A 23,615-nucleotide genomic window follows, 5' to 3' on the forward strand; every position below is an offset into this window, starting at 1 on the left:
TATAATCCATGGATTGTCTGCCAAAATGTTGTGTTCCGATATACATTTTGATAAATTATGGTATGTTTGAATCGATTGCAATGGTTTTGGTAATATTAAACATTAAGTTGGGAAGGACTTAACATCACAGATTGCTAATTTAGTTGGGATTCTGATAACAATAAAATCTTCTCTTCGTCACTTTTAATAAAATATATATTATGAACAAATAATTACAGGGCTAAAATGAATCCAATGATTATATCTTATCGATAGGTATCTAATGTTCTTAATAATTGAAAGTTCAACATTTAAAACGTGAATTTCATTTACTTTTATGTTAAGAATTTTAATTTTTATTCGATAATTTTTTTAAAATGTTAACTAATTCGAACGGTAATAATTTGATTGTTGATAATAATATTCTATATCACAATTAATTCTAATGAAGAGTCGAGATTAAATCAAACTCTTCCTATAAGGGTATTCCAATCCAACAATAATAACAATAATAATAATAATAAACTCTATAGGGGTATTCCGATCCAACAACAATAACAATAATAATAATAATAACCTTCAGAAGATATTTTATCATGGAAGATAAACAAAGCTTAAAGTGAGCATTTTAAGAATCGAAGCAATCTCTTCTAACCGGCCGGCCAGTCTTCTGTGACTTAGAAGATGAGTGTTTGACTTTGCCACCCCACCTTCCTTCCGTGTGATGATTTCTTCCACCACTCTCCACGTTTCTACTATTCCATTCGCAGATTTCAGATTCATTTAACTTGCTCCCTTCCCACTCGCATAAAAAAGAATGATTCTTTGTTTAACTGGCTGAAGCTTTCACGATGATCAACATGGAGTGGAGTGATGATACTTTCGTCCGATACTGCACACTACCTGCAGGGCTAGGATTTATTCGCGCAATCATATCGTTCCTGTCTTAGACAGCATACAAGAATCTCGACGTATACTATATATACCAGATCGAATGGAGTTTCGTCGTCGCATGATCACTCGTACATGAGAATTTAATTTTACAGACTGACGAACTGACCTTAAGACTTTCTATTACGTAATTATCGTTCAACTTTATGTGATTCTTCCAGAATTCAATTGGGATATTTCAGACCCATAACTTGCTCATCCCACACACATCAATAACGATGACTCTTCTTCTCTCGACTGGCCGAAGCTTTCACGGAGGTGAAAAAGTTAGATCTGTCATATCCGAGCAAAAAGGCTGGCGTAGGCATCAGGAAGAATGAGTCCATTCGACGGCTTCCTCCACCTTTCGTGGTGGTAAAAGGTTGGAGACTCAGTCAATTTTCCTTCCCTTTTCTTTGGATTCTGTCTCAGGTAAAGATCTTCTTCGAGAGGCAGAGCTGCCTTCCCCAGCTGGACCAGCTCAAAAGCTGCATCATATCTGAACTACACCTTGCACAAGCAGCCCCCAGTTGGTCCTGCAATTAATGGAAGCTTTAAAGGAAAGTGAAAGGAGCCATGCATTCGGAGGTGCCTTCTTCTTCTTCTTCTTCTTCTTCTTCCCCTTCCCTTCACTGCAATCTATCTGCTCGTATCTTATGTGATGTTTCATGTGAGTTGGAGCTCGAAAAGAAAAAGAAAAGCGTGCCCAGATCGAGTCAATTGGATCTTCAGTTGTCCAAGAGAGTGTTCATCTGCAGCAACTTCGGTCAATGCTCAACTTTACATGTGATTCTTCTCAGGCTACTGAGACTGCGAAGTCTCTTACCAAATCCTGACCACTTCAAACGCTGTCATTTTGACTTTCATTTTGTGGTGTAGTCAGTCAATAGTCCATTACGATATACGTTTTTTGACTGACGAATATTGGATTCGAGCTCATATAATAAATTACGTTTTTATTTTAGTTAATTATGCGACATGTCCTGAAACCTCGTTCGTCCGATCTCGATCGGACGCCTCCTGTCCGAACGCTAACCCTCGCGATCTCCAAATCCCCCGATTCCACCCAACCACCATTACACCTCGATAAGAAAACGTCGACGTGGGTCCCGCACAACGAACCCGACCCCGCGGTCCAGTCCTGAAAGAAACGGCCCATTCCTTCCCGGGTCCCACGTGGGACCCTCCGGTATCATAAATAAAAGGGCCGGTAGATGAGACGGGAAACCGGCGCGGGTAAATGTTTGCTCTCGCCGGTCGAGCCCTGAATTAAGCGACCGCAGGAGACGTGGCCCCGCACATCTACCACCGCTGGCGCTGCGCGACTTAGTCGTACCGCACGAGGTGGCGTCTTTTGGGTCATGCACTCCCAGTGGAGAACCTCTTGGGTGCGGGCCCGAGTGTCTCAAACTAATCCCCCCACCGACGACGCAACCCTGTGAATACGAGACCAAGCGGTCGGATCCCCTGCACGGAGAGATCGATCGCGAGCGTGAACATTGAGGCGTGAGTTGGACAGCTGTGGGTGGAATTGGAATATGATTCTTGTGGCTGCCCTCTTAACTCACTTACGCAACCGACCGCAGTCGGTATCCCAACACCTCGCTCCTTCCTCTATAAATGGCACCTCTGCCTTTCCGACCCTTCTCCCTTCCCTTCATGTGGCCGTTCTCTGCTCCGCCTCTTCCTCCGCGGTTCCACGCGCTCGCCTCTCTCCGCCGCCTCACCGCTCTTGATTCACACCGAAAGGTACCGATGCGAATTCCGTCACCTTTCCCTGACTTCTTCGTGTTCTGTACCCGTTTCGGATTAGATTCTAGGGCTTTATAGCTTTCTGAACCAGTTCTTGGACCGCTCTAGATTTCAGTTCGGTAGCCGTGATCATGTTATTGATGTCAAGTACTTTGTGTTCTTCTTGATGTTTCTGTAGCTCTCGTGATTGGATATTCTATGGCTTCGACGAATCTGTATCTGAAAGAGTCGAGAACTTCGTATTTCCTCGTGATCTGTTTCCTCTTGGTCTTCATCTGATCTCCGTGCCGGTTCGAGTCCTCCGTCGTGCCAAGGTACGGCTGTTCGACCCTTTTGGTTTCATGTTGATCGCGTGCGGAGAGGACTGGGGTTATCGAGAAATCTGATGGAGGGGTTTTTGGTCTCTCAGTTCAAATAGTTAGGGCCTTTGATCGAAGATGCCGTGCGTGAAGCCAGATCCGGCGGATATAGATGCGGAGCCATTCGTCGAGATCGATCCCACGGGGCGGTACGGGCGGTACGACGATCTCTTGGGCGCCGGCGCCGTGAAGCGGGTGTACCGAGGGTTCGACCAGGAGGAGGGGATCGAGGTGGCGTGGAACCAGGTCCGGCTGAGGAGCTTCAGCGACGACCGGCCGATGCTGGACCGGCTGTTCGCAGAGGTGCGGCTGTTGAAGACGCTGCGCCACGAGAACATCATCGCGCTCTACAACGTGTGGACGGACGACGATGGCAGCACGCTCAATTTCATCACCGAGGTCTGCACCTCCGGCAACCTCCGGGTGTACCGGAAGCGGCACCGCCACGTCTCGCTCAAGGCCCTGAAGAAGTGGTCTCGCCAGATACTGATGGGCCTCGAGTACCTCCACACCCACGATCCCTGCATCATCCACCGCGACCTCAACTGCTCCAACGTCTTCATCAATGGCAACATCGGCCAGGTACGGCGTCAAAGGCCAGCCCTTTGCTCGTAGCAAATGAGAACCCAACGATTATGTCTCTGGAAACGTTTGGCTGCATCTTTCGTTTGAGGGGATTTAATGACCTTCGACGCTCTCTTCTAATATCAGAAGGAAGCAGCTTTGCACAAGCACCTTCTTTCTTCCATATTCTGGATCTTTATTTTGGTTATTTTCTTGTTCTCATGAAGGTAAAGATAGGGGATCTGGGGCTAGCAGCGATCGTGGGGAAGAGCCATGCAGCCCACTCGATACTGGGGACACCGGAGTTCATGGCACCGGAGCTATACGAGGAGGAGTACACAGAGCAGGTGGACATATACTCGTTCGGCATGTGCGTGCTGGAGATGGTGACGCTCGAGATCCCCTACAGCGAGTGCGACAGCGTGGCCAAGATCTACCGGAAGGTGACGGCCGGGGTGAGGCCGGCGGCCATGGCCAAGGTCAAGGACCCCGAGGTCAGGGCCTTCATCGAGCGCTGCCTCGCGAGGCCCCGGGCTCGGCCCTCCGCCTCCGAGCTCCTCACGGACCCCTTCTTTCACGGCATCGACGACGATGGCTCTGCACCCCATCCACCTCTGGCTCGGCCTCCTTCTGCGGCCACTGCCACCGATCCCCGCAACAGGGCGCCGGTTCCTGCCTCACCCGACGCCGGCAGTGCCGCAATCTCTCGCCTCCGGATTGATTGAATCGGTAAATGGTCAAGTGTACATCGCAATATATTCTTGGCATCGCACCTCCTTTGTTAGATTTCTGTTAATGTTTCCCAGCCAAATATGATGTTTGGATTTGTAACTTCCATAGACATTTCATCTTTGCTTTCGGTTCGGGCTGTTATGTTTGAGAACCCGATAACCTCAAAAAGCTGATCTGATCCATAATTATGACGATGGACTCCACAGTAACTACAGCCAAGAAGATGATGCCAGTGTTTTATTTGTTTGGAATCCCTTTTTCAAGGAAGCCATACCATATGGATATCCCGTCATAGATTATTATTATTTTAAGTAAAAAAATAGTACAGAAGGAAAAGAAAAATAAATGCATGACTATAATTTGAAACACATTTTGCATATAGAACGCATGTAAAACCATCCCATCACCCCCAAAATTCAAGAAAAACAAAAAATAGTGTGGCTTAATTTGATGCCATCCGAGTCGTGATCAGCCCGACCCGTTGCTCTCTCCGAGATGAACATTTGCACGTTTCTATCACATAAGCTTAGGCCTAAGTTACTTACTATTGAATTTTAGATTTTAGATTTTGATAATAAAATTAATTGATGAGTTTATGGACTAATATATTTTTTAGATAAATGATACAGAAAATATATCGATTTAGGACTCGAACTATCAAGGACAAATTTTTGAAATAGAAGACATTGATAGTCGAGTTGAAGGATTATTCGACAGGCAAAAGATTGAACTTTGTGCTATAAGTTAGATCATCGTGTCGAAAGAATCAAGTATTACGCTAAAAGATCAGATGTTGTGAGAAGGTCAACATGCCAATAGATCAGACGATATGGTGAAGAAAAAGACGATGTGCCGAGAAAAGTATCATATCAGACATTGAACATCCAGTTGATTCGACAAGCTGAAGATTGGACTTCGTGCTGTAAGTTAGATCATCGTGTCGAAAGAATCAGGTATTGCGCTAAAAGATCGTATGTTGTGAGAAGGTCAACATGCCAATAGATCAGACGATATGATGAAGGAAAGGACGATGTGCCGAGAAAAGTATCGTATCAGACATTGAACGTCCAGTTGAAGGATTATTCGACAGGGAAAAGATTGGACTTCGTGCTATAAGTTAAATCATCGTGTCGAAAGAATTAAGTATTGCGCTAAAAAATCGGATGTTGTGAGAAGATCAACATACCAATAGATCAGACGATATGGTGAAGGAAAGGACGATGTGCCGAGAAAAGTATCATATCTGACATTGAACGTCCAGTTGATTCGACAGGCTAAAGATTGGACTTCGTGCTGTAAGTTAGATCATCGTGTCGAAAGAATCAGGTATTGCGCTAAAAGATCGAATGTTGTGAGAAGGTCAACATGCCAATAGATCACACGATATGGTGAAGGAAAGGACGATGTGCCGGAGGTTTGAACAAAGTGCTAGAAGATCGGATAACATGTCGGAATGACGTACAATGTGCTAAAAGCTTCGTAATTATATCAGATATGTGGTTAAATCATTAAAATCCTATTCGACATTTTTCTAGGACAAATTAAGTTGGTATTAGGCCAAAACTCTATCAATTTATCGAGAAAGCGAATAAGCTTAGACCCATATTGAACTAGGCTTGTTAGAAGGTTAAAACGGTAGCCTTGAGTTAGCTTGGGCGATGGTACCACCTGAGTCAACCGACAACCACAAATAGTGCTCGTCAACGATAGTACCACCCAGAATTCAAAAATTACGATGATGGTATCGCTCGAAAGTTCGAAATTGCGACGTCAAAAGTTGTGACAATAGTACAGGCCATATCTTGAAAGTTTCAAGGATTTAAAAAATTTGGCTCTATTTTGAAACCTCTTGGGGGCCTATAAATACCCCATCGAGGTTTGGTTGATATATCAAAATTTAAGTTTGTAAAAGGTTGTAGTTCTCTCTTTGAGTATTATTTGAATCTCTTATTTCTATTTGAGTTTAGAGATGATTCTAAGTTATAGAAGATGAGATATCTTATAAAAAAGTCGATGTGGAGGTTCTCTCCTAAATCTGTTAAAATGAGAAAAGCTATAACAATGGTAATTGATTTTCGTCCGTTGAAAACAAAATTGATAGTGAAAGTCGATGATCTCAAGAGAAAAAGAATCGGGAGTGGACGTAAGTCGAAAAGGTCAAACCGTTATAAATCGATTTACATCCCTTCTTTTACTTTTGATTTATTGTTACTTACTTATTTACTTTACTTATATTTTTGGTTAATGACGTTTTCAATATGAATTTATCGATCGAACTTTAAAATCAAATAAGAAATTACTATTAGAACACTAATTCACCCCTCTTAGTATCATTATCCTCTTCTAAACACAATAACACATTAGTAGATGGATCATGGCTTATCCCTTCAAAACATTAAAAGGCCCATTATTTTCCAAGCAGTAAAACAAAACCAAAAACCAAAACTTATCACCTGCTTCCTTTTTTTCGGCTTTCTGTATGCATCAATCTTATATTATTCTTATTAAAATTGGATGACATGCGCACGACATTCAAAAAGAGAGCCACAATTTTCATAGATCCAAACTTGAAACCCCTAATATTTTATTATAATAATAGCTATTATAATTATAATTATTTAATTTGATTGATCGAGCTTACGAAAACCAAGCACGAGAAGTTCAAGCATGTGCATTGCACGTGAAACAAACAAACAAACAAACCGAGATATCCTCGTTTTTTTCCCTCTCTAAAAAGAATCCGACCCGAAATAGTGTGGATTCGGGTAAACGGATCCTACGGTAATCTGACCCTTTAACATCCTCGATGCTGCTGCCATCTGCACCCCGGTCACCGGTCTCATTGCGTCGAACACATGGCGGAGTCAGGGCGAGGCGCCTTGGATATCCAGAATTCTGGGAGTTCGCGAGCAGAGAGCAGCATCCGATGAGACTACCGAAGCCGTGCCGTCACCGGCGTTGCGACGATCCAAAGGAGGAGCTCACACGAAGACGCCGATGGCGCACCCTCAGACGTATATTATAAGGGCGTAGGCGAGTAGTCGAGCGTGACGCAGTTTGCGTAGGGGAGAGAAAGAGAGATAGATGGGGATTTATTATGCTCCCCTGCAGCACACAATTCTCCAAAATCCTTTCCTTCCCCCGAATTCCAAGCCTTAAAGCTCGGATTCAACCCCCATTCGTGCGGCCTCAGTCACTGTTCTTGTGCCCCCTTTGACTCGATCTCAGACTTCGAACAGCGGAGTCTGCATGAAAGTGTGTGACACACCGGACAGCTTCCTTCCCTGCAAAGCTTTCCCTCAGCATCCTCCGTGCCATCTTCTCTTCTCTTCTATTAGCATCCCAGTGTGGAACTTGAGCTGGGTTGATCTGCAGTGGAGTCTATGACATGGATTCCACCAGTGCTCGAGCTAGTCCATTCTCGAGTCCAAAGCCAGCAGCCTTGCTGAAGAAAGTGGTATTTACATGGTGATGATCGTCATCAGTGGCTCTCGATTGCTTATTTTGATCCCAACAATCATTTTCTTGCTGCTTCTCCTCTCCTTCTTCACTGCCTGATGCGTTTGTCTCTGAATCCCATGATGTCAGGAGCCAAGAGACTGGATCACCAGCATCAGTCTGTGTCCGGATTCATGGCAAGATCTTCAACCTGCACATGGTCAGAATCGAAGCAGCATGGCGGCTATCTATGATACCAGCTGTGGTAGTTTCTCCTTGCTAACGTGTCCATGGTGTTCTTGTGTGCCTTGCAGCTGCCCCTGATCTCAAGGAGTGGGTACTTCAAGAAGGCACTGATCGAGTCGTCGTCCGACGTCGAATTGCATCACAGCTTCCCCGGTGGTTCAGAGACCTTCGAGATGGTTGCGCTCTTCGCCTACGATTCTCCGCTTCCTCTCGACCCCTTCAACGTCTCGGCGCTCCGGTGCGCTGCCGAGTTCCTCCAGATGACGGAAGAGCAGACCTCCAGAAACCTGTGCGAGACTTCCGACTTGTACCTCAACCAAGTGGTGCTGCAGAGCTGGGATGACACTCTGATAGTTCTCCAGACCTGTCAAACGTTGCTTCCGATGGCAGAAGAGCTTCTGATCGTGAGCCGATGCGTCGAGTCCTTAGCTTTCATGGCCTGCATGGAGATTCTCGATCCGGAGCAGAGGCGAGACCGGCCCGTCCCCACTCTCCAGGCCTTGGCCGGCCGGCCTTGGGACTCCGAGGCGGTGAAGGAGGTTGCCGGGCAAGACCTGTGGATCAAGGATCTCATAGCCCTGCCATTCCAATTCTTCAGAAGAATAATCCGGTCCCTGAGAAGACAGGGGATGAAGGAGAAGTACGTGAGCCTCGTCGTCGTCTTCTACGCAAACAAATGGGTACTCTCGAAGAAGACTCACAAGTTCTGGGAGAACACAGCCGAAGAAGATGGAACTGGCACTGCTGGCAACAAGGTTTCAGCCATCTTACGAGGCATCCTCGAGCTGCTTCCAGCTGCAAACAGCGCTGAGATCGTCCCTGTGACATTCTACTTCGCATTGCTCTCGATGTCGCTTTCGCTTAATCTGAATGATAGTATCAGACTGAAGCTGCAAGATCTTGTAGCATATCATTTGCACTTGGCCCAAGCGGAAGACTTTCTCCTCCCTGACAACACACTGCAGAACATAGCAAGCAGTCCCGAGCTCCAAACAATGGAGAGGGTGGTCTCGATCCACGTATCATCCAGGAACGAGACGACTGCCGCAAATAGTAGCTCAACTGTTGCAGAACTGTGGGACATATATCTCTCCCATATTGCCGTTGACCCAATGCTTGGACCTGATCGATTCATGAAACTTGTCGAGACAGTACCAATGGCTGATCGAGACACTCATGACCATCTCTACAAAGCAATCAACACCTTCTTGTCGGTACGAACTCCTCCCAAATCTATTCAGCCACTTCGAATTCTACTACATGATGTTGCTAGGATTTGTTCATTGCTTCCTCAGGCACATCCTTGGGTATCCAATGAAGAGAAGGCAAGACTCTGCAGCAACATCAACTGCCAGAAGCTATCACAGGAGGCATGCATTCAAGCAGTTCAAGATGAGCTGATGCCACTGCGCCTCATAATCCAAGCACTGTTTGTCCAGCAACTGCACACACAACAAGCTTTCAAACATTGTTCGGAATCCTTCAGGTACCTTCACTGTGGGGAGTTCTCCGGGAGCATTCCGAGCTCAACGTGCCAGGTCCCAAAAAGCCAGAAGCTAGATGAAAGCCCACACGATCTCGCTGTTGGAGAGGAGGCTCCTGTTGTGTCTTTAGGCTCCTTGATGAAAGAAGATCTTTCTTTAAAGGGGCCTGCACATGGTAGTAAAGCAGAGAACGAGTCCACAAGATTTAGAATTCAGGCACTCGAAAAGAAACTGGCATCACTGAAACATAGCCTCCAGAACACATCAAAGGGTTCAGTCGAAACAGACCTGAAGACGGTAAGCTTTAGGTTGTTTGCTATGGAGGGCAGCGCCGTCGCAAGGAGGAATCCCTTTGGCCATGTTAGTGGCTGCATTGGCTCTCTGAGTTGGACTGCACAAAGGAAATATGCAAATAGATTGCTGAAGGTTTTCAGAAAAATAGCCATGTTAGGAAAAGGCAAGTCAAAAGTTAAACAAATGGCTTCCGGTCATCCAAATGGTTCACAATCTTGTAGAAGCAAATCCTTGCATGAGATGCATGATTGCTGAACCATGAAAGTGTTTCTGGACACTGATGCTTTGATGTTTGTCAGGAACTTAAGAAGAAATCCAGCAATAATAGTACATACTGTTTTTGTAAGACTACTTTCAGGAGAAACATGTCTAGTTGGGTATCTTATACTGTTTGCCGCGGAGCAAACTTTGGAGATTGAAATCAAGTAGTTATACAGATTTGATTTGTCAGCTACACATTAAGAAAGAAAAGCATATGTAGGCTATTTCTTGCTGGAAAAATTGTTGATGGATCCAAAGAATAATTTTGTTGCTAATTAATAGTTCTGTAGAAGTTATCAGCAAGCCTAAAGGCAGCCCTCTATGTATTAGCTAATGAAAGAAAACCAGAACATTTAACAATCATTGATCATAATGATTCATAAATGAAAGGATAAACTGATGATTACATTATGACAGGGAGAATCTAATAGCCTGGATTATGCATGAAGTAAGCTACAAGAAATAAAGGAAGGAAAAAAAATAAAATTTGCTGATTATGCCGATATGAGTTCATGCAAATTTTTTTCTTATTTTCCATTTAACCTTCTTAATCCTACAAGTCAGAGAGCATCACTCTCTCCGATCAGCAAAAATGAACCTCTAAGATAAAGCAATCCATTAGACAACAGAAAAGAATTCTCCAGAGCAAGCGACAATCAAATGTGTGATGAGAGGATTTGCAAGACTCGCCTACTTTCAACTCGCACAAACAGACTTAGAAAAGTATACAGTTCATCATTTTGTCATGATATCTAAGTCAAATATTATTAGTACAAGTACACATCTACACATATATGAACTATATTTTACAAGTCAATACCCTGGAAAAGCTTCTTTCATTGCATACCTTTCCCCTTCAGTGAACTTATCGTATTGTTGTGCTCCTTGGTTCAATCTCACACCTTCACTTCATAGACCTATGGCTAACCTGCATCATGACACATCTGTGGACTCCAAACAGGGGGACGTATTCTTAATCTGCATAAGACCTTTTTGTTAGTGTAAGATATATGACACATGCAGCTATTCACTTAAAACACAGCAATGATTCAAAGAATAAAAGTTAACAGTGCACATCTGTGAACCAGTGCTTGCATGTGAGAGACTCTTTAAAAATTAACAGTCATTGACATCTCAATGATAATAAAGCATCTCAGTATTTTCTACGAAACATACTAGAAACCAGAAAGATCTATATGGTCCCAAGAATACCTGAAAGAACAAGGAAGAAATCGAAATGGCAGGTGAGTAACCCATAGGCAACCTAATGGACGCCTCTCTTGTGCTATAACATGATATGTGTTATGTAAATAACGTAGCTGAAAGCTCCCATTATCACATATGATTAACTAATGGACACAAAGATTGATTCAGATGTAAGGCGCACAAAATTCAAAGAAACTATCTTATCATTTCTGAGGTTACTGCTGTAAAAGCATTTCTTCAATTAAAGCTAATGATGTCAATTGCCCGGTATTATTATGAAAATGATCTGTAACAACGATGGACTCAACTTTTTCATCCACGATTCGTACTCATAAATCGTGCAGCTGTAGAATCACAAATGCTCCTGACGTAATCTGCATCTTGTATGAAGGATATAAGATTGTTTCACCTGGATGTTCCTAGCAGTAAAGAAACAAGGTTTATTCTTTGCAGCATCTGAAGCATAATAAACAAGCTTACGATGGTTGGTTGAAAAGAAACTATTCAATATTTAGGAGGATAAAATACTATTGGTGGAGCTAATCACACAAGATACTTGACTGTATCATCCATCTATAACTGACATTCTGACAGTGAATATTTCTTCTAGGAGGAGGAAGTAATCAAAAGAAATAAAACTATGTAAAACTTGTTTAAGCCTGCAGACATTAGAAATAAATGCCAGTTGAATCCACTCTATATCCGGTAAGCTTTCCTTTGTGTAAAAACAATCAACCAACCAACTCCTAAATTTAATGAGATTATCTGAACAGCCATTCTTCTAAAATAAGATATCCTCTTGTCGACTAAAAGCCATCAATTTTCTTATCATTGAGATATTTCAACTTCACTGCATAAGGTTTTACCACACTGGCAAAGGATTAGACAGACAAAGCCACAGCAATTAAGAGGTATGCAAATTGTGAATTTATGTTTGACCTTCCAAATTAGACAGACAAAGCTGCAGTTATTTACTCCATATAAGAACATAAAGATCATGAAAACCCAAATGGATCACCAAAAGAATCCTTGGACTGCAGACTAAAGAAAGAACTTAATAATCATGCAAAGAATGATATTACTGTTTGACCTTACAAACTAAATATAAAGACAACTCCAATAAATCTTGTGTCTCCTGTTTCACATGTCATTGCCATCAATCAGCAAGCATCAAGAATTACAGGTGAGATCATCTTTCAGGGTTTTATTATTGTAGTCGACAATATTTTTACCGGATGCAAAGGACAAGGAAAAGAAAAAGGACCTGTTCCTACAGACTTTAGCATGTTATGGAGAAAAGCTAATCGCATGACAGATACCATAGAAAAGATGGACAACGGTTGTCGTAATTGATTAGATAAAGAAAATAGTCAACCTAATCAGTCTCTTGACAATTCAATTAATTACTGTAATTTTTTAATGCATGAGACAGCCACATCAATTTAGGAAGATTACTTTCGGTTCCTAAATTGTAACAGACAGTATTCAGTTAATCTTTAGCCTACTCAAGAACGGTCACAGGCATCACAAAAATAACAAGACAGGAACGGGGAAGAAATAACAACACCTTATCAGATCGGTCACAACCGTAGAGTCATGATGTGTGAAATGAAATTGTGATTTCGTAGTTGCTACCACCAGATGCCCCAGTAATCTACCTAGCCAAACACCAGTTGCAGTAACAACATCCATTCTGCTATGTTTTGCTTTATTACTAAACATTTGTTTGCACTTATTAATGTATATATTCATGAGTGTCATATCCAAAAATAACAACACTATTTTGGGATTTACATGGAAGAGAAACTAAGTCCATAACCTATGATCAAAACCAAAAGACAAAAGAATTCATGTGAAAAGAACACAAGCACAACAGAAGCAACATAAACGAGTGACAGATCACAAGGCCCAACAGAAAACGAGAGTAAGACAACAACAGATACACTAGAATTATGGGAAAACAGAGTTTGTCATCTGAACAAGTCATCTTTTATTGTCTGATGATACTTGACAACATACAGAAAGGTGTTGTTGTTCACTGCTTAGAACTAAACTGACTAGTTAAAATGCAAACGGTAGAGTCACCCATATTACTTAGCGCATAAGTTCAGAAGAAAGCCCTGCTTCCATAAAAAACTCTAGAACCAGTCCCCTTCGGTGTTGGCAGCAACTTGTCAGAGCCTGAGCTGCCATTTTCTGCAGTAGAGCCCGAGTTACCATTTTCTGTAGCTGCATTATTGTTGTCGATATCCATAGGAAGTTTCAGCTTGGCCAATGACTCTGTGAACTGCTGCATGCTCTTCATGTACATATCGACAATATCCTGCTGAACAACTGGTTGCTCCGGTTCAATGTTTATGCTGATAATAGGCTTCAAGAGTGCACCATTTGATGTCCCTCCAGAAGAATCAGCCTCACCCTCCATAACATCTGAAGTTTTACCTTTCGGGCTCAGAGACACTACGGATGACAATGGATCGGAGGTAGATTGAGATGTGGCTGGGAGCACCACAGGTGACTCAGTGGTGGAGAAACTGCTTACGGGAGTGTCATGCTTTAAAGCTACAGAAGAATCATGACTATTAGCAGCAGAGAAGCTCTCTACAATGCGAACCCCTGCTTCCTCATCAGGACAGTTGCCGCTCTCCACGGTTATAAAGCTATCTGAGCTCTGAGTTTCCATGCTGGCGCATTGGATTCCAAAATACTCGGAAACCATCAGCTGATTCTCATTGTCAACTTGCAAGTCAGGAAACTCAATTTTCTCAAAGTCACAAGGAATTGGGTCTTCATGTTCTGCATCCAGCAAAGTAGTATCGGGGATCGATGATTTTGGAGGTGCTGGAATTGCCATGACTTCCGGCGAAGCCCCAACATAAGAGAGCGACAACTGAACGAAACCGGCAGGAGAGTGGAAGAGATCAGTTGACGAGAGCGAGAATTCCTTCACCAGCTTGCCGTTGGCTAGCAGCAGGTCTGAAAGGGGCACCAGAGCAAATCCGAGCAACTGGTCTTCGAGATAGTTCTTGACCCTGCTGAGCATCCATATCTCACATTTCAGCGAACAGTCGACGTTTCGCACATCCAGCCGAAGAGTCTGGTTGAAAACAGGGTTCCGGCCACCGCCGTTAATCGTCTGAGTCGAGACTGTGACCTCGGGGTTGCTGGTGAGGCAAAGCTTAGCATAAACATCTTGCTTGTGGTAGATGCAGATGTTGTGGATGTCGCGGGCTTGATGAACGAAGACTTCAAGAAAGCCAATGGATTCTTTAGGATAAACCTCGTCAGTGGAATTGTTGGAGCTCACGACGACAGATTCCGGCCTCGGCTTCACTGCCTCCGTGATTGCGGTCAGGGAATTGATGGTTGGTGGAAGGGATTGGAAGGACTCCATTGCTTAAGCCAACAACTACAACAAAAGAGCAGTGGATTACAAGAACGCAAGCCAAAAAATCTACTGAAGAACAGATACCACATAATTTCCAAAGAAATCAAAGCTAAAACGAGAACAAAGAACGAAAACCATATACAAAATCGAAACTTTGGAACAGGAAAACTGAAAAGGAAATTGCATATGAGAACTCAAGGACTTGGTCAGCAACACATAACCCCAGAAACCTTAGCACCAGATTCTTGGAAGTAGAACAACCAGGAAGCCAAAATCCAATTTTGATCCCTCAGGGGAGCGCACCGAGCTTCCAAACACCAGACTTCACACTAAAATCTGCAGCAGCTGAAGGTCTCAGAAAGATCTTAAACAAAAATCCAGGAAAGACCAGATCCCACTGCAAAAGGACTGTTCCAGAATAAAAAGCCAGAACACCATTCGACGACCAACACTGAAGCCGACCAAAGCCCGATAAAAACCTCACCTTTGCACGAGAAAACGCCACCACCGCAATCCAAGGAGCAAAAGCAGGGGGAAAGAAAGAGAGGCGAAAAGCTCCGGAAACACCTCCTCTCCAGCAAATTGAAGGGACCAAAAGGAAGATGCCACAAGGTGAAAAGGTAAATTTGGTCTCTCTCTACCAAAAGGGAGAAATCGCAATAGATGCTATGGAGATTAAGCTACTCCTGGGAAGGCCAGCTCAGGACTCAAGACACACTACCTTCACTTTACTTCCCTTCCCCAAAGGAAATATAAAGCAGCAATCTTGGGAGGACAATCTTGTTCCAAGAGGATGCTGCTTTAGTGGGGTCTTCAAGGTAGTATTTATAGAACCAGCTAACCATTGCCTTTGAGAAAAGTTGCACTCTTCCACTCATGCTCCCCCTGCGAAGATTCTAAAGCTCATCACTGCTCTCAGTATTAAAATTCATCCCACAGCTCATCGATTACTAAGTTGTGGCAGGAAAGAGTATTATATGATAAAGTTGGATGGGAAGACAAGTCCACACATAAAAGCCAAAAGGGCTTATGATGTGTTTTTGGTGGTGGAGGGTTGCAGTGGATAGGCCAAAAGCTATGGTGGATGGGGTGGCTTGGTGTCAGTCTTGACTTGTCAGCTACATTTTCTTGTGTGTTGTACCATAATGAGCTGAGGCATTACACTCTCATTTGCATGCTTTTGAATGTTGAGAAGCCTCACCTATTGTGTGATCACTCCCAACTGGTTGATCCTACTAACTACACCAGTCTCTCTCTCTCTCTCTCTCTCTCTCTCTCTCTCTCTCTCTCTCTCTCTCAACTAATAGTAGGATCCATTGTTTGCAAAGCTCTTGCACCAAAACAATAATAGGAGACTCATCTACCCAGTGTCCTTGATGTGACAATTATGATGTTAATATAAAGAAGGTGAGAAAAATTAGATGGCTAGTAGTCAAGTTAGGTGAGATGGTCCATCATCTTGGCATGCAGCTATAATTGATGGGCCATCCCAGTCTCTCCCTAATTCCTTTTTGTTACCTATTCCAAGCTTCCATACTGGAAGAATCTGGCAAACTGCTGTTGCTGTTCCCATCATCTATGTGCTCTTACTTGATGAATTGGAAATATAAAAGGGGAGGTAGTGTGGAAATGGTCACAAAATTTTGAGTTAACATATATTTAGCTTCTAATTAAGATTGACACAGAAAACTAATATTTGCCAATAGAATAGATCAAAAAACAAAATCAATACATAAAGTGCCTAAAATATCTTATCTTTGAAGATCTACTATTATAATAGTCCTGACCAAGTTTCTGAGAGGTATTTTTGTCAACTAGAAATTTTCTTTTTGTCTTTACTTCAACAATCAAATGACAGGCAAGTTTTTGGTTTTACAAGTATACATACATTAAATTTATTTCAAAGAAGATTAAGAGCATAATAGTATTCCCTTTTAAATAGAAATCTAAGTGTATGGTGCAAGCTCAAATGAAAAACAGATATTGTATGAATATTCTTAATTAAACCAATGAAAAAGAGAGACAGATATAGAACTCCTGATTTTACTCTAATAACATCTTAAATATGTCCCAAAAACTTTTAATTTATTTAACAGCTTTATTGACCCTTTATGATCTTTGAGCCCCTCAGGGGTAACATTCCACTTAGATGTGCACCAGCTGCTGCATGATCTAAAATGCCAGCATCCAATCCAAGGAAGCCAAAAATGGCTCCATGATTCACAAACCTGACAGCCACAGTCCATCTACATCCATGACTTGGAACTTTCCACCAACACAAATGTCAGATTATTTTCTGGAACAAAACCTGGTTGCTTGTGTTCACAACCTAAACCCCACATGGAGACATTTCTGGGTTGATTCAGAACTATAGATGATGCAATTGATGGACCAAATCTTTGTTTGTTTACCCTGGGAAGGCACCATCATCCCCTCCTGTGATTGAGGAGGATGTGGTGGTTTCATCTCTGAAAAGAGAAACCTGACACTGTGGTAGTCAAAATGAAGAGACAACAGTCAAAATCCTTACTCTGGTGAGCCATGAAAATTGACTATTGTTCATCACAAAAGTCAGCACATTTATGAGAGGGGAAGCACATCACATTCTTCCACATCTTCTGGTGGATGAGGGTGCAGACATTGAGGATGGCTTGGGCATGAGAAGTTTGACTTCTGTCACAGTAATGAAGGATTCATTTGTCCTAGCTGATGTGACTATGAGCACAGAGTAGATAGTCAGAAGTCTAAAATCATAAGATTTTGTCAAAAGGAAAATTCAAGAAAAAATTGATCACTCAATTTAGCACTTTTCAATCATCTGTTTTCCTTGGCCTTGGATGCACATTATGTCACACACATTGAAGAACAAGAGTTTGATTCATTCAACCTATTTTTCATAAAAATAGGATCATAGAATGAAATAATTAACATAATAAAATAAAACTTGCAGGTTTCTTTTGCTTGTTCAGAAGAATATTTGGAATAAGTTGCATAAGTTAACAAAAAAAAAGGGTAAACTATTGAATTTGATCGTGATAAAATATCTTAAAATGAATCTAATATTAGATTTCGACGAGAGCTCGATTTTGGTTCATATAATCTCCTAAGCGGAAAGATTATAATATCCTTATCGAATCATATTAATCGGAAGAAATCATAATGGATTTTGATGAGTATAAATATGATACATTGACTTGGCGAGGTTAAATTAGGAAGACGGGATTAGATGTGTCTACTACTATAATTCAATCTGTATCAACTCAATGAGTCAATTATTTTCATTGGATTGGATCATATGGCTTTGTATGATTCACAAATTCATTTTCTACAGTACAGAGGATTGGCAATCTGAGGCTAAGCAATTGAAGCACCAGAAGGGGAGATCCTGACCCACAACTCATGCAGGAAAATGAAGAACCTATCGATCAACACAAGAAACGAGAGCAGAAGCATTTGCATTTGCAACTCAATCCATAATTCGATTGGCTTCAGCAAGTACAATGTTCTCAATATCTTAATCGCTCCACCATCAGTCTTTTTGCACAGAAAACTCTCATCAGCTCACTCACACACACACACACACACACACACACACACACACAGAGCATGAATTCTCATGATTCACTGTTTCAGAGCATTTGGAACTCCTTCCTTTCCACTGTGCATCATGGAAGGCTCCGCCAGAGCAAGCATGCGCAGAGGAGAAAAGGTGCAAGGCAGCAGCAGCAGCAGTTCCCACACCGCATGCCATGCCATGGCTTTAAGGCTGCATGTGGCGGACAAAGTGGGGCTGTGCCATTCCTTCACGCCTACACCGAAAGCCATAAACAACGGCAGCAGCAAAAGTTCTCAGGATCGCATTTGTGCTCTACAACATGATGAGAGAAAGTATCACGAAAAGGCATGCAACCAGTGAAAAGTTGTGTGAGTCAGTCAGGACCCTCCTCATCTAATCTAACCCAACCTTTTCTTTTCTTACGGAAAAGGTGTTATCTGTAGAAGCTTGAGTTTAATTAAGATTAGACTATTGTTAGTGTCATTTCTGATCATCCGATATGTCAATACATATACTTAGTTCCGATTACCTTTCGTCACAAGATCACTATTTGAGATGATAAGATGTTTCATACTATCGATCCATAAAAATTTGAGTCGAGATGTCATCGGTAAGATCTCTCATATGCTCAAGTTAGAATAATAATTGATGATCAAGTATATCAAAATATAATCTACTCTCGGTGTTTTCTTTTTTTGTGGATGATTATTTCATTTCATATTGGATAGTTTTCTACTCTCCGTGTATTTTTTTGTGGATCATTATTTCATAGTGGATAGTTTAGTAAGATTTGAATAGGTATTGTGCTAACAGTGATATCGACATCCGGGCATCGACGTATCATTATCTTTGTATTGAATATAATGTAGAGTTTGAGTTTGGTTAAAGAATAGGGTAGAGATAATCAGTAAACCATAAGTATTATAACTATGATTGGTTAGAGCACTATGAACAGAGATAAAATCCTCTCTCACCATAGTTAGGTTTGAAATTGGCATCTCTATGTAGGGCATGGAAGAATGTGGGTGGCTCTTATTACTGTCAAATTAGGCTTCACAGATCATTCCAAAATTTTGAGACAAGTAGTGAAACAATCTTTGTCTAGATATCTTTTTTTGGGGCTGCAGAAGGCCCAAATCAATCTTCTGTCTGTCAATCGAGTCATTGAGCAACTTTCCTCTGTTTCAGACTGTTCATTCAACAAAGCAACTATTAATTTGACATCGAAACAATGACTACATGAACATAAATGAAGTAGATCATGTCTCATCTGTATACTCTTTTAACTTATTATTGATTGGCAATCCTAAATACCTGCAAAAGGCATACTATGCTATCTAAAATACAACTCATTGTCATTTTTCATGTAAAGGGACTCAACCACAACAACTTAGGGTCCACTATTTGACAGCTATCTGCATCAGTTCATAATGGATTATGGTGAAGAGCCAGTCTGTCTTGTCTCTATTGTTCTTTGGATGGAAAAAAGATTTTAGACTGCTCCACTACAGCTTTAGATTTGTGACTGTTCCCCCAGTGCAATGTGGAGCCAGTGGAACTATCAACTGTGGATGTTCTGTATCCATTAGGTGGAGGTAGGTGACTACTGGATAAGACCAGCACTGCTTGCATCTAATTTACATTCAGTGACTGCAATATGATGTTCTCTTCATGTAAGGAGAATCCAAGATTTTTAAAGCTGGTTCAGAACCTTCATTTGTCACACTGGAGATCTTCTCAGTTGTTGCATTTGTTGTCTCCATTCATGTCAAGATAATGCAGCTTTCTAGGGCTGGTTTAGAACCTGCAGTTGGCACACAGTAGAAGGAGAAAGAAAGTCAGACTGCAGGGAGAAGATAAGATGCAGAAAGAAATACTGATCTTGATATGGTCTGTCTTCTTCTTCACTCAATGTTCTGCAACTCACAGATGGAGAGGATAAATTTGTTCATGCATGTGGCTAGGTTGTTAGGTGGAGCTCATCAGCCACTGTGGGTATGTCTGGAACCAGTGGCTAAAACTGCTATGCCTTCAAACAAGTTGGACCTTGAGGTAGTTGGTCATATAGAGAATGTCAAGTTGATGATCCAATGCATAATGTAGCCTAAAGGAAGTGGCAGAAATGTCTAGTCCTCAAACCATCAGCCACAAAATAATGACAATACAAAGAATCTTTAGTACCAAATTGACATTTTTATCTTCACCAATGGTTGAAGCAACCCATTGCAACAGCTAATATGAATCAAACAGACAGCCTATCTGCTTTGAGCTTAGCCATGGGCTGCTACCATTTGCAACATCCATGAAAAAGGCTCTGAACATCTGAAGGCTGGGTCAGAACCTGCATGTGGTGCAGTGCAATTACATTACAACAACTCAGTTAATACACCTGTACAAAAAGTTGCAGATGCATGTATCCTGTGAAGAATGTTTTAAGTTGCCTCTCATATAAATGGATGTTAGTTCAAGGTCGATAATGAAGACTTACACTGGTCTCATTGAGAAACGAATTTGTACAGTTTGTGCAATCTCCAATATTTACAAAACAAAAGGAAATTGTAGAGAGTGTTGGACAAAGTTTGTTGTTTGTATTAGTCAAGTGTTTGGCTCTTCCTTATCCAACAAAAGAAACAAGAGGACCTTGTCTTCTACTTCATCAATGTCCTCCCAACTCCCATATGGACAGAGGACTGTGTGTGCATGTGGTTGTTTAGATGGGTTTGTCACCTAATCACTGCTGGGATGCACGAGGGGCTGGCAATGTGTGTTTAGTCATGTTGGGAGGTTGAGATTGTTAGGTTTAAACTATGGACACAGTATCAAATAATGCTTGAAAATGTAGCCTAAGGGAAGAGTAAGAATGCCTACTCCTCAAAGAACATTTAAAATCACAACAATAGTGTGTACCTAATTAATCCATCGCAAAAGAAAATAAAAAAAAAACGGAGTTGGCACTTTAATTTAGATTAAAAAGTTCAAGTTGTTAAACTGTTGATTAGAAGAAAACATGTAAACAGAATAAAGGTGATACTCCCAAAATGAACACTTTTTTTTTGTTTAGACATCATTGTTTTATGAGTTAGCATGGGTTGCTCCCATAAGATGCTTTTCTTATGCTTTGAATTTTCTCTTTTTAATCAAAAAGCATATAAGGACAGCAACAATAATAATATCTATGTTCCTTGTTTGAGCTCTCACTCAGAGGCTAGACCATCTCATAAAACAACAAAAGGGCAATATTAATAACTCAAGTATTGCAAAGTATATTGAGAAATATGCTAACCTAAATATATTTATGGAAGGACTTGAAAAATAGAGCTTAAGCAGACATAAATGCATGTGAAGATGAAGAAGCAGAAGCCATGGAGACATATCAAGATCTGCAGCCAAATTTGCTCATCCAAACAACATGATCAATTGCAGAGTAGAAAGCATAAAATAAGATAGCTAAGAAGACATTGATTTAATGTCAACGCAACATTAGTCAAACTGAGATAAAACAAGCATCATCATTCAACAAAGTCTTACATACCCAACACACAGCAATTTTAAGCAGCAGCAGAATTTGGATGACAAACCCAAACAAAAAAACCAGAGTCTTATAACCCAAATCCTCTCCTTTCCCTTCCTCAAACCCTCACACCAAGATCAGATGACAGAGTATGGTGGCATCACCCACCACAACTCTTTACAGATCTACTGCTATTCCCTACCCAATATAATTAATCATTTCAGAACAGGTCAGTCGACAGTGATTAGTACCAAACAGCGCACACAAAACCAGCCACTTTAAGGTGACAGCATGGCCCATTATTTACGGTTTTACCATTATCAGCAAGCGAGAGATTACCTCGCCATGTCCTGCCGCTGCTCGCGCAAGTAGCCGAGAAGCGTCTCCGCCTGCGCAACATCACAACAGTATGTGTTACTTTGAGAGGAAGAGTCGGGGGGGAGGAGGCGGCGGCGGAAAAGGCGTACCTTGAGCTTGGCGCGGGCGGAGCCGCACTGCGAGAGGGCGACGAGCGGTGGGATGGCGCCCTCGCGGACGAGAAGGCCGCGGTTCCGGGGGCTGTCGGCGCAGAGCAGGAGCAGGGCGTGCACGGCGAACTCCCTCCCCCTCGCCGGGCCGGCCTCGATCGCCTCGACAAGTGTCGGGATGCCGCCGGCCTCCACGATCGCCTCACGGCCCTCCGGGATGGCCGCCAGGCTTCCCAGCACGACCATCGCCTTCTCGGCCGTGCCCCCGCCGGGCTCCCCCACCATGCCCACCAGCGGCACCGCAGCCCCTGCGCTAACCGCTCGCTCCTTGTTCCGCCGCGTGGAGCACAGCTTGTAGAGCGTGGTGAGAGCGTCCTTCTTGCCCCGGCTCGACCCACCCACTAGAAGCGCCACCAGCGGCGGGATCGCCCCGCAGGCCCCGATCGTTGCACGGTTCTCCTCGATCATCGACAGGCTCAGCAGCGCACACGCCGCGTTCTGCTTCGCGGCCGCCGTCCCAGTCCGCATTGCGTAGACCAGCGGTTTGATCGCGCCTGCCGCCGCGATCCGGCCCTTGTTGACCTCCTCCAGCGAGAGGTTCAGCAGCGCCGTCGCCGCGCTCTCTTGCGCCGCCGGATCCGTGCTACGCAGCAGCGGAACCAGCGCCGGGATCGCCCCCGACGCCCCTATGAGCGCCCGGAAGTCGGACCGGTGCTTCGCCAGGAGCCGGATCTTCGACGCCGCCACGCGCTTCGCCTCCGCCGACGGCGACCCCAGGCCTTCCACGCACGCGCGCACCACCGGCTCCACGCCATCCAGCGACGCGCTCTCCAAGATCTCGGACGACGAGCCGATTCCTGTTCCCCCCAGCGCCTCGATGCCATCGATCTCCGGCGACGCAGTGCTCCGCGGCGCCTCGGATCTGGGGAGGGAGGCCAACCTCTGGAGCTCGCCGGAGATGTCGGAGCCAAAGCTGGAGCAGTCCGAGAACTCCCGAGAGATCTCGAGAAGCTCCTCGGTGGAGGCGGCAGGCTCAGCGACGGAGGACCCTACCCCGACCGCGAGCTCCCGGAGCTTGAAGTCGACGACGGAGTCGGTCAGGTTCTCAGAGACGGCGGCGGAGGAGGAAGGGGGCAGGGCGGGCGGGGCACCGGTGGAGGGACGGTGGTGGAAGAGGTAGGAGCGCACCGTGCGCATGGATCGGCCATGGTGGTAGCGCGGAGCCCTCCCGCACTGGGAGTCAGCGAGCGAGACCATGGCAAAGGCACAATCTTCAGTATCTTACACCGATCAAGAGAGCGCAAAGCGGACAGAAAGATTAGAGGAGAATGGGATGGTAACTCGAAGGCGAAGTAGAAGAAGCCATGGGAGAGAGGAGGCCGAAGGAGGTCAGTTTGGTCAGTGGGAGCGTTAAAAGGGGGAAGGTGTGGCCTCGAAAACGGTCGACG

The 23,615-nt window shown here is 43.5% G+C and overlaps 4 protein-coding genes and 1 long non-coding RNA gene across 11 annotated transcripts; 2 read left to right on the forward strand and 3 right to left on the reverse strand.

The window, feature by feature from the left end:
* The first annotated feature begins 2,499 nt into the window (after positions 1-2,499).
* LOC135628400 (probable serine/threonine-protein kinase WNK11) lies at positions 2,500-4,447 on the forward strand. Its single transcript, XM_065135026.1, has 4 exons — positions 2,500-2,658; positions 2,840-2,975; positions 3,071-3,602; positions 3,812-4,447. Exons 3-4 carry the CDS (start codon positions 3,099-3,101, stop codon positions 4,307-4,309), a joined length of 1,002 nt encoding a protein of 333 aa, XP_064991098.1. The 5' UTR covers positions 2,500-2,658; positions 2,840-2,975; positions 3,071-3,098; the 3' UTR covers positions 4,310-4,447.
* A 2,940-nt stretch (positions 4,448-7,387) lies between these two features.
* On the reverse strand, positions 7,388-9,907 carry LOC135629361 (uncharacterized). The gene is made up of 3 exons (XR_010493208.1): positions 9,773-9,907; positions 8,702-9,650; positions 7,388-8,614 (listed from the first exon to the last, which is right to left on the reverse strand). It is a non-coding gene; the product is annotated as an uncharacterized LOC135629361 (long non-coding RNA).
* On the forward strand, positions 7,646-10,600 carry LOC135629359 (BTB/POZ domain-containing protein At5g48130-like). The gene is made up of 4 exons (XM_065136598.1): positions 7,646-7,784; positions 7,905-7,974; positions 8,069-9,214; positions 9,296-10,600. Exons 1-4 carry the CDS (start codon positions 7,705-7,707, stop codon positions 10,031-10,033), a joined length of 2,034 nt encoding a protein of 677 aa, XP_064992670.1. The 5' UTR covers positions 7,646-7,704; the 3' UTR covers positions 10,034-10,600.
* Positions 10,601-13,170: 2,570 nt separating this feature from the next.
* On the reverse strand, positions 13,171-15,664 carry LOC135629360 (uncharacterized). Of its 5 annotated transcripts, none has more exons than XM_065136604.1 (3): positions 15,118-15,657; positions 14,864-14,969; positions 13,171-14,654 (listed from the first exon to the last, which is right to left on the reverse strand). In XM_065136604.1, exon 3 carries the CDS (start codon positions 14,637-14,639, stop codon positions 13,353-13,355), a length of 1,287 nt encoding a protein of 428 aa, XP_064992676.1. In that variant the 5' UTR covers positions 14,640-14,654; positions 14,864-14,969; positions 15,118-15,657; the 3' UTR covers positions 13,171-13,352. The 5 variants fall into 5 exon arrangements, with proteins under 5 accessions (XP_064992676.1, XP_064992675.1, XP_064992674.1 ...); XM_065136603.1 differs by having other exon boundaries at positions 14,864-15,030; XM_065136602.1 differs by having other exon boundaries at positions 14,864-15,041.
* A 3,844-nt stretch (positions 15,665-19,508) lies between these two features.
* LOC103990362 (U-box domain-containing protein 4-like) lies at positions 19,509-23,558 on the reverse strand. Of its 3 annotated transcripts, none has more exons than XR_001975629.2 (4): positions 22,168-23,558; positions 22,040-22,089; positions 20,371-20,530; positions 19,509-19,993 (listed from the first exon to the last, which is right to left on the reverse strand). XR_001975629.2 is itself a non-coding variant. In XM_009409479.3 (3 exons), the coding sequence occupies exons 1-3, from the start codon at positions 23,422-23,424 to the stop codon at positions 19,987-19,989; spliced, it is 1,314 nt and encodes a 437-aa protein (XP_009407754.2). In that variant the 5' UTR covers positions 23,425-23,558; the 3' UTR covers positions 19,509-19,986. The 3 variants fall into 3 exon arrangements, 1 of the variants encoding a protein (XP_009407754.2); XR_010492923.1 differs by having other exon boundaries at positions 21,722-22,089; XM_009409479.3 differs by lacking the exon at positions 20,371-20,530.
* Positions 23,559-23,615: the final 57 nt, after the last annotated feature.

Source organism: Musa acuminata, chromosome BXJ3-1, assembly GCF_036884655.1.
Source record: "Musa acuminata AAA Group cultivar baxijiao chromosome BXJ3-1, Cavendish_Baxijiao_AAA, whole genome shotgun sequence".
NCBI classification, from domain to species: domain Eukaryota; kingdom Viridiplantae; phylum Streptophyta; class Magnoliopsida; order Zingiberales; family Musaceae; genus Musa; species Musa acuminata.

Excerpts from the sequence above, each read along its gene's own strand:
- LOC103990362 (XM_009409479.3), bottom strand. The coding sequence starts at position 23,424 with ATGGTCTCGCTCGCTGACTCCCAGTGCGGGAGGGCTCCGCGCTACCAC. Across the intron at positions 22,090-22,167 it reads CCGCCCGCGCCAAGCTCAAG|GCGGAGACGCTTCTCGGCTA; the intron begins GTACGCCTTTTC and ends GATGTTGCGCAG.
- LOC135629360 (XM_065136605.1), bottom strand. The coding sequence starts at position 14,639 with ATGGAGTCCTTCCAATCCCTTCCACCAACCATCAATTCCCTGACCGCA.
- LOC135628400 (XM_065135026.1), top strand. The coding sequence starts at position 3,099 with ATGCCGTGCGTGAAGCCAGATCCGGCGGATATAGATGCGGAGCCATTC. Across the intron at positions 3,603-3,811 it reads TCAATGGCAACATCGGCCAG|GTAAAGATAGGGGATCTGGG; the intron begins GTACGGCGTCAA and ends GTTCTCATGAAG.
- LOC135629359 (XM_065136598.1), top strand. The coding sequence starts at position 7,705 with ATGGATTCCACCAGTGCTCGAGCTAGTCCATTCTCGAGTCCAAAGCCA. Across the intron at positions 7,785-7,904 it reads AAGAAAGTGGTATTTACATG|GAGCCAAGAGACTGGATCAC; the intron begins GTGATGATCGTC and ends CCATGATGTCAG. Across the intron at positions 9,215-9,295 it reads CAATCAACACCTTCTTGTCG|GCACATCCTTGGGTATCCAA; the intron begins GTACGAACTCCT and ends TTGCTTCCTCAG.